Below are 9,711 nucleotides of genomic sequence, written 5' to 3'. Positions count from 1 at the left end.
TGCTCTTTGTCTGGTTTGTTTGCTATAATAATTCATGGTGTTGATGCGTGATGTCTCGACAGACATTTGCAGTTGAGACATTTCAAAGTTTTCATTCAGCTACACCTTTACTGTTAAATGTTATCGTTCTATTTGTGGTAGAGATGAGTTATCAGCCTCCTCTGGAGTCACCACAGTGCCTGTTGTTCTCTTGTTGCTCATATGTTTCCGACTAATATACATTTTGTGGTGGTTCTTTTCTTATGTCATTCGAACTTCAGAACTACAGGTGCCTTTGAGCCAATAAAACACTCGCAATATATTTGGAACAAGGTAATTATTGCAAGACAGTTTTGACTTCTGATAGTCTAGACAAAGGCAGCTAAGCTACAAAGATGGTGACAAGTGAACATTTTGGGAATTTCAGGTGGGGGTCAAATCTGAAAACTGCCTACAGGCCTGTCTTGTCCTTTATTTGTCTTTCTGTCTCTGATGGAGTTGTGGGTTTGTTCTGTGGCCTACTGAAGGAAAGTAGCTTCTCTACACCATGTAATTACATGTGCAGACGTTTTACCTTTGATGTTACAGAGTTTAGTTATTGTGGTTAAAAACAGGCTACAGGCTGAACGTGAGACTTTTTAGTAGCATTGTAGTGACCATATTTCAGGGTTTAGGAGAGGAGCTTTAAAGGTACAATCACTGGTCAAAATGTGCACAAGAGCAGTACACTGAAAATAACTGTAGAAAATGTGTCTTTGTCAGCTGAGCTAACAAATGTTATCATGATTTCCTGCTGATGTAAACAGACCTATAACTCAACAAGAACATTAATAATTATTTAGCTGCTGTCCGGTGTTCCTGTGTTAAAGTTAAAATTTAAAAAAGTATCATCAGCAAAATATACTTTGATACTATATAGTATCAAAAGTACTTATGTAAAGTGTCATATATATTTTATTTAGATTATTATTATTATTATTAAGTGTTGAGGTGCTCCTATCTACTTTATTTACAGTTGGGTTGTTGCAACATGCAGCATGTTTTTTAGATAATTCGTTTTATAATTTTATAGATAGTTTTGTAAGTAAAATCTTAATCTGCAAAGTAACATAAGTTTAGCTGTCTGATAAATGTAGAGCAGTAAACTACAATATTTCCTTCTAAAATGTAATGTGTACAAAGTACAAAGTAACATGTCCTCATTTAGATACATATTATGTGTATTTGTGTTTCTTTATATTTGAATTAGAGATTGTGTCTTTCAAGAAGAGAATGAACCTTTAAAATGTTTGTCTCTGTTTTCAGGTAATCAGACTAAAACCTTGAACAAGGAGTTTTAAGAGGAGGGGAGGATGGAGTCGCTGAGGGACAACGTCTCCTCGCACAAACATTTCATCCTCGACGGCTACAACGAACTCGGAGCGCTGAGGCCCGTCCTCTTCATCCCATTCTCCATCATGTTCATTGTGTCACTGTCGGCCAACTCCCTGCTGCTGTACGTCGTCATTTCACAGAAAAGCCTCCACTCACCGATGTACATCCTCATCGCCGGCATGGCGTGTGTTGACCTGAGCCTCCCGCTGTTCTTCGTCCCCAACATGCTGCTGAGCTTCTTGTTTGACTGGAGGGGAATCTCTCTGAGCGGCTGCCTGGTTCAGATGTATTTCGTTCACCTGTTAGGAGCTTTTCAGTCCACGTTGCTGCTGTGGATGGCGCTGGACCGCTACTTCGCCATCTGCACGCCACTTTACTATCATGAACGCATGGCTTTACAGAGATTCCTCAAGTTTGTGATCCCACCTCTGATCAGAAATGTGTTCATGGTCATGCTGGTAGTGAGTCTGGCAGGATCTTTGTCATTCTGCGCTGCAAATATTGTAAACCACTGTTTCTGTGAGCACATGGCTTTGGTGGAGCTGGCCTGTGGAAGCACCGCTGTCAACAACCTGGTGGGGTTGTTGAGTGTGTTCCTCATCCCTGTAGCTGACTTCATCACTATCACTGCCTCCTACATAGTCATATTCAGCTCCGTGCTGAGTGCCGGCAGGTCAGGGGTCAAAGCACTCCATACCTGCATCACCCACATCGTGGTCATGATTGTCAGCCTGACCATCATACTCATCGCTTTCTTGTCGTATCGGATCAGAAACGGTCTCCCTGTAGCCATTCGGGTTTCCTTCAGCATCATGTACTTGTTCTTTCCGAGCTGTTTCAACCCGATCATCTACGGCATCAGGACCACCGAGATCCGACAGCACATCCTGAAGACGCTGACGTGTCGCCATTTTGTCCAAACGGTTCCCCATTCCTAAGAGACTGTCAAAAATATTTGATATGAAGTATCTCTACTCGCTTCGTCCAGGCTGTGAATTATTCTGAAGAAACTATTTGTTTGCAAAGTTTCAGAGATTCTATGGAAGCCTCTTTACGCCCGCAAAAGAAAGAAATAGATAGAACATTCCTGAATGACAAAAATGTAATACTGGTAACAATATAATATATGATGTCAACATTTTGACTTTTTAAGACAAAAGTATGAGATGAGTCAAAATGCTGAATTTGTGAGTCACAATTATGAGATATTAAATAATACACTTAAGATGGTAAATCCAATGATGTTGTAAAGTGAGTAACTAGTAAGATGTCCTGTCTGACATATTTGTTAAAAATGTAAACAAAGCTGTCCTCAAAGCTAACATTAGCTTTTATAAACTTTCATCATCAGATTTTACACAAGCAAAGAGAGAGAAGTCATGTCAGATTGTGGTAATAACACTTGTTATGGTTGATTTTCTTCTCCTTGTTCAGCCTTCAGTAACTTTAAATAAATAATCACTTCCAGGTTCATAGGCTCCAAACATTTCGTTTGTACTTAAAATGACATCTATTTGGGGAGGAGTCCCAAATAAGGATGGAGGCAGCCAGGCAACTGATAACACAGTCTGTTCTGACCTTACCACAGTCCCTGGAAACGGGGACCCGATACCTTGGTACATAGACTCATAGATCCCTTCCAGGAATCCTGAGCCCCTGCAGAGGAACCAGTTCGTCCATTACTTGATGGAGAGTTGACATAGATCATTCCTGGGCACAGTTCAAAGAGGTCCTTCCTTCCCCACAGGCCAGATCAGATACACAGGCCGGTTTTGGTACCCCAAGGGGTTGTCATCCCTAGAGGGGGTGATCTTAAGGCTCAGCACTAGCACAGGTTACAATGGTAATTCTTGTGCTGTCTGGTTGCCTGGTCTATACCCTATTTCATTTGTGCAATAGCGATGGCTTTTCAGACAGTCTTAAGGGTAATTCCGGTATATTTACACCTGGGCCTTATTTTGACATATTTTTGAGTCTGAATGACTAGTAGGTACAAAAGGTTTAGGAATTGGTCCAGTAGATCGCCTCAGCCGGCAGTCGCGAATAGGCTGCAATGGCTGCAATGTAATCCTTGCAGGCAATTGCACCCATGAAAAGTACGTCCACTAAAAGTGCTTGTTTGCCAGTGACAGGCTCAGATTGTCTGACAACATTATGGAAAGCATCCCTCCAGAGAGAGACCTTTTTGTTAGAGTAAGATGACTTGCTGACTCACATTTCCACTGTGGTCTTCCTGCAATAACTCACCTCTTGCAAGATTTCTGAGTGAGACTTTTGTTTCTGGTTAAACAAAAAGGATCTTAGTCTTTAACAAAAGGTCTATCTCTGTAGGGATCATTCCCATAATGTTGTTGTTGACAACTGTGTAATGAATGGGACTCGTGAAGGGGTACTACACCAGCACATGGTTCCACTGGGAACCAGGCATGTCTGCCAAAACGGACTGAGCAGGTGGTGAGTCTGGTGAACCTTATATGTGCTATTAAGTGAAGACCATTTACCACGAACTGACAGCAGCAGCAACCTGTCAGTTTAGACCCTGCAGCTAAAATAACACAACGTCTTCAGTTTAAGAGAAATTACAAAATAATATTGACAAATTGTCTGTTTGAGGGAACAAAACTGTGCAAACAAATTAGCAACCGTTTTCATTTCATTCAGACATTCAGGCTGACAAACATACTCCTTAACTGTCCAACTGTCCAACGCGTCTGCTTGTATATATGAGACGTCATCATGCATGTCTTCAGTATTTTTAAAACACAAAAATACTGAACACCAAAATATTTTGATAGAAAATACGAAACCATTTCTATCAAGTCCATCAAATACAAATTACAAAATACTATTTTGTATTTCAAATGTGTATTTTAAATACACGTAAATACACAGAAACACTGTCCGTCCCTGGGTAGAAGGGCAGATGTGTACAGTGTGGAGAGATCCGCAGCAACTGAAGAAAACCTGCAAGACCAAAAAGTCATCGCGGCACAAAGAGGATCGGACACACGAGTTCTTGATACGCGCTTGTTCTGTTGTCATACAGTGCAATATATTTCTAAAAGATAATGTCTGCGATGATCCACCGGTGAGCTGAAGATGAGCAGGAAGCCTTGACGTGAGCTGATCTGCTGTCAGTTGACTCGTCCGATGTGTTCATTATTAAAACTGGAGTTACAAAGCTCTGAGTCCCACCAGTCTGACTGAGAAGACGAAGCAGAGCAGATAATTAATCCCAGCGTCCTTCTCAGAGGAAACTACACTCTGCTGTTTTGACCTCGGGGCCAATTAGCTTCGAGGAACGACGACAACAAAGTACCGGCTGAGATTCCTGAAGGGATGAGTCGCAGACTAATTCGATTTTACAGGTTAGACCTGAGAGGAAACCCGTCCCTTCCTCTGATTTACTGTCTCAGTATTGCAGCAGGAGGAGATGATCTCAGCCGGTGGAACCTGTTTGGTCTCAGTGATGTATTTTAGACTGCTGTGAAAAATACAACAACGTTCGCTTTGAGTGGATGTTGGCGGCCCCTGTGGACAAAAGCGTTTCAGCGCTTTGTGTCGTAAAGATCTCGAACTGAACCACGACACAGAACAGATATAACACATGGCTGTCGAGGGGCAAGAGGGGGCTCAGGTTGTTGTTGCTTCTGCAGGACTTTAAACAAAGGGGACATGAAGTCAGCTGGTTGATTAAACTCTGGAGAATCTGGTCGTCTGCTTCTCCCCCAACAGTCTGGGGCGTTTAAATTGGTTCAAACTGGTTCCAGTCAATCAGATTGCTGCTGCGTTTGGGGTCAGTCTTCCAGTGGGACATTTGGGCTTCAGCTATAAGGTGAAGTGAGAGAGGACAGAGTTCTTGCTGACGACCAGCTGATGAACCGCAGCAGGTAGGAAGATTCACGATGTTACTTTGTTTTATTTATGTGTTTTGACCAATAATTGATTGTAAGTGTTTGATTACCCAACGATAGTCCAAATCCACATGAGAATTTTAAAGTACTCCAATTTTCTGACGTGAAACTGAACTGGCTCGTTGACGACCTCGTGTTTACAACTTAAATACGGTATGTTGTTCATTAGTAATACATGTTCTCACAATTATAATGATTCTGAGATGAATTATTAATTATGAGGTTTAATGGATCAGGTTTTCATTGTCTATAATGTTCTGTAGAGCAATAATATATAATATAGATAAATCATTCACTTCAACTGCAGAAAGATCTACTGTACTCAAATACATGTTTTTAGTTACTTGAAGTTTACTTAAGTATTTCCATTTTACACTACTTAATTACTTCTAATATTGTGCTTTTTATGTATTTGGTTCGCAGCTTAAGTTACAGGTGACTTTACAAAACCTACAACAACAAACTTGTGATATTTTAAGTACATTTCGCTGATTCTACTTCTGTTCTCTTACCCAAGTAAACATTACTTTACTTCTACTTAAAGTATCTGAATTCTTCTTCCATCACTGTTTATTATTAGAGACAGGCCTTTATTTCCTGTTTGTATGATGTATTTCATCATGTTTCAGTACATGTAGTCATATTCACCACTACAGTAATCCTTTTTCATTCACAAATGAATTCCACTTGTTCAACTTTGTCAATACTGCCAATGAAACGGGTTACCCTAACCCTGTAGAGATGTTTCACATGGATGTGTATATTTGTGGAGGTCAGGTATGGAGCAGTATGCAAGCTTCTTTCTTAGTTTGGTTATATAACCTTGTTAGGGAACAAGCCGTGAAGCGTCGAGGAAACAGGACTTGAAAACATTATAAACCAAGATGTTGTTAATTAGGCCTGTAACTTATGTTAATGTGTAAGACTTGATCTGTTCTCTCAATAGAAGTTCTAATATATGTAATACATATATATATATATATATATATATATACATAGATATATATGCACACATATATAATGTATGTATGCATTTATATATCACAAAAACACATTTGGTGACAACAACAACAGCATAAATCTTCATGTCTGGAGACTAGAAGTGAGTGACATATTGTGTTTGTAATTTGAATGAAATGATATTTTAATATATGATAACTGATTAACTAACCCATTAATAATAATCAGCTTAAATCTCAATAAGAAGTCATTACTGTGACTCCAGTGACTGTTTGGAGTTTTGAAGAACTTGAACTTCCTCGTCTGGCTGAGTTACAGACGCAGACGGGAGTGAATGCAGACTTCACAGACTTCACAGCATATAACTGTGTACAGATACTTCATGATGAACACAGTTAGTGAATGGGCCTCATAGACTTCATAACTACAACTCATAATAACTTTTCAAATTAAATGAGCTCTCTCACAGTTGATCAGAAAATACAGAGCTAGTTATTCAGAAATGGCTGATTGAATGTGCACATTTTATAAAGCACTAATATATGAATGTTATTTGTGCACAGCAGTCACACTCCTGCACCAAGTCATTAAATAAACTGATTAAAGGCTTCAGTTTTTGTAGCATCACATTTTCATGCGACTGAACTGTCTCTGCTCAGGTGAAGCTGGTGCCATGTTGGAGGCGTCGCTGGGCAGGAACTTCTCCCACAGCACCTTCGTGTTCAGAGGTTTTCCTGAGCTGCAGAAACACCGCCGGCTGCTGGCGCTCCCGTTCTCCGCCTCCTACCTGTTAGTGCTGCTGGGGAACTCTCTGCTGGTGTACGTGATCCGCAGCGTGGAGAGTCTGCACAGCCCCATGTACCTGCTCATCTGCACACTCTGCGTGGTCGACGTCCTCGTGGTGACCGCCATCATCCCCAACATGCTCCTCAGCCTCCTGTTCGACTGGGACGAGATCTCATTGGCCGGCTGCTTGACTCAGATGTTCTTCACTCACTTCCTGTCTTCGTTGGAGTCAACGCTGCTGCTGGCGATGGCGCTGGACCGCTACGTGGCCATCTGCCAGCCGCTGCGTTACACCAAAATCATCGACTCCTCCATGTACGCGAAGCTGCTGCTTTTCACGCTGGTTCGCAGCGGCTCCATCATGGGGACCCTGGTTGGTTTGGCAGGTTCGCTGCGGTTCTGCGTCTCCAAAACGATCCAGCACTGCTACTGTGACCACATGGCCCTGGTCAGCCTGGCGTGTGACAGCACGGAGAAAAACAGCGCGGCGGGCCTCGCTGTGATCGTCTGCTTTGTTGGCGTGGACATACCGCTCATCTTCTTCTCCTACATGAAAATCCTGAGCGTCGTCCTGCGAGCGGCGGCGGCCGGCGAGGACCGCTGGAAGGCATTTCACACCTGCGGCACTCACCTGATCGTCATGATGTGTTTCTACCTGGTGGGGAGCGTCACATTCCTCTCTCACAACCTGAACATCCGCATACCGACGGATGTCAACACCTTCATGGGACTCATGTACATTCTGTTCCCGGCGACGGTCAACCCCATCATCTACGGTGTCCGGACTAAAGACATTCGAAGCGGCTTTTTTAGGATTTTTAAACTCAGAGTGAAGACGATAACGACGGTGAAAGTTTCTGCTCCAAGTAAAACAGTTTGTTTCAGGTGATGATCGGTTTGGTCAACATGAGCCACATGTTCTCCAAAGTTCAACCCTTTGAAAACGGACCCTGTTTGCATGATCGTGTTCAAATCGATCTAAAATAAAAACTATAATAATAATAATACATTTTTTTGCAGCAGAAAGCTGATGCTTCTGTCACGCTGCATGCTCGTGATGACGTGGTGAGGAGAGACGCAGAGAAGCAGCTCTAGCTGAGAAATGCACTCCGCCCATATTTAGACACTGTGTCCCGCAGGAAGTGGTTTTTTAGTTGTGAAGGACAGTTGGTCAGTTTCCTGATGGACTGATGGCTTTACTTGTTGCTAAAGTAATCACTAAATGTAGCCGCTGTTTGCTAGTTAGCTCAGTTAGCCGTGCAGCCGAGCTCCCAGTCTGGGCAGAGTCAGCTAAGCTAATAGGACCACTAGCTGCACAGCTAACTAGCTAACAGCAGCTACAGTCTTAGGCAGTGACTTCATTTAGGATCCTAGTGGCCTTCCTGAGCCTCTCAGTGCTGGCTTGGTCACCTAGATCGCCTCAACCGGCAGTGACGAGCGGGCTGCAGTGTAATCCTAAAAACGTTATGGAGAGGGTCCCCACAGAGACCACTTTACTGGAGTCTCCGGGGACTGCGTGATAATAAGGAGCTGCAGTAATCCAGCCTAGACGCAGCTGGTTGTTCTGCGTCTGTTTGAGTGTGAAAGAAGAACATCATGATGTCCGAACACACACAGGTCGCCACAAACATCTTTTTATTAAAGATGTAGTGGAATATACAGGTTTCCTCCTGGCCCTGTCAAAATAAAAGCCAATTAAAATATCGTTACAAATCTTAAGGATGTTTTGGGTGTTTTGTCATCCTGTAACGTGTTACAGTGAAAAAAAACCCACATTCATTCATTCAGTCTGTCAGGTAAACACATCTTCTCTCCACCACACACACACACACACACACACACACACACACACACACACACACACACACACACACAGCACGACTAACACAAGTGAACATCGACTCTCTCGGAGGACGTTTCGCTGTTTTACTTGAATGTTGAAATGAAAAATGTTTTGTAAAATAAATGTTCAGTAATCACACACTGTATTAATGGAGTCTCCTGATTCTGTTTACATCACGTCCCAATCATCCATCAGTTTTTTCACTGACTTCCTTTCTTCGACGCAGACGTTGGTTTGACCTTCTTTCCATGACAATCAGCCTGCAGAGAGAAACACGCACCTCTCCTTCAGTTCTGAGATTTGATGCTTTTTTATTTGACATTTGAATAATGTTTGACTTTTTTCAGTACTGGTGCCGATACCCGAGTTTCACTTCTGATACGAATACTTTTCCCGATATTTTACTTAAGAAATAAACATGTTTACCTACAAAATCCCTTTTTTGTGAATCAAAAGAAGCCAAAGTTGTCAGCCACAAAATACTGATAGAAATCTTTAACGGTGTGAATGTGGAAGTGCTTCAGACACACTGAGGTTGAACACGCAGCCTTAATCATCTCTCAGAGGAAAGAAGGAAAGCAGCAGCTGAAGAAGGAAGGACGTCCGTCTAAATACTGACGATGATTTGGAAAATGAAACAACAAACACTTGTAAGCTCCTTTAAAATCAGGGCCGTCCTCTATAAGGTTTGATTATTCATGACATTAATAAACCATAGAAAGTATTGGTGTACAGTATTTCATGCAAACTAGGCCACCAGTTCCTCTCAGCTGATTGGCGGCTCTCTCTGACAGGTTCAGGTCCTCTTGGCGGTCGGGCCGTCCTGCAGATGACTCTCCCTCTGGTGTTTCTTCA

At 42.3% G+C, this 9,711-nt stretch overlaps 2 protein-coding genes across 2 annotated transcripts; both read left to right on the top strand.

Annotated features, from left to right (window-relative positions):
• Nucleotides 1–1,331: 1,331 nt before the first annotated feature.
• On the top strand, nucleotides 1,332–2,291 carry LOC139285576 (olfactory receptor 52K1-like). The gene has a single exon (XM_070906163.1). It carries the CDS (start codon nucleotides 1,332–1,334, stop codon nucleotides 2,289–2,291), a length of 960 nt encoding a protein of 319 aa, XP_070762264.1.
• Nucleotides 2,292–6,900: 4,609 nt separating this feature from the next.
• Nucleotides 6,901–7,902, top strand: or55e1 (odorant receptor, family 55, subfamily E, member 1). The gene has a single exon (XM_070905197.1). The coding sequence runs from the start codon at nucleotides 6,901–6,903 to the stop codon at nucleotides 7,900–7,902; it is 1,002 nt and encodes a 333-aa protein (XP_070761298.1).
• The last annotated feature ends 1,809 nt before the right edge of the window (nucleotides 7,903–9,711 follow it).

The sequence above is a fragment of the Enoplosus armatus genome, chromosome 5 (assembly GCF_043641665.1).
Source record: "Enoplosus armatus isolate fEnoArm2 chromosome 5, fEnoArm2.hap1, whole genome shotgun sequence".
NCBI classification, from domain to species: domain Eukaryota; kingdom Metazoa; phylum Chordata; class Actinopteri; order Centrarchiformes; family Enoplosidae; genus Enoplosus; species Enoplosus armatus.
This window is presented reverse-complemented; position numbering and strand designations above follow the sequence as displayed.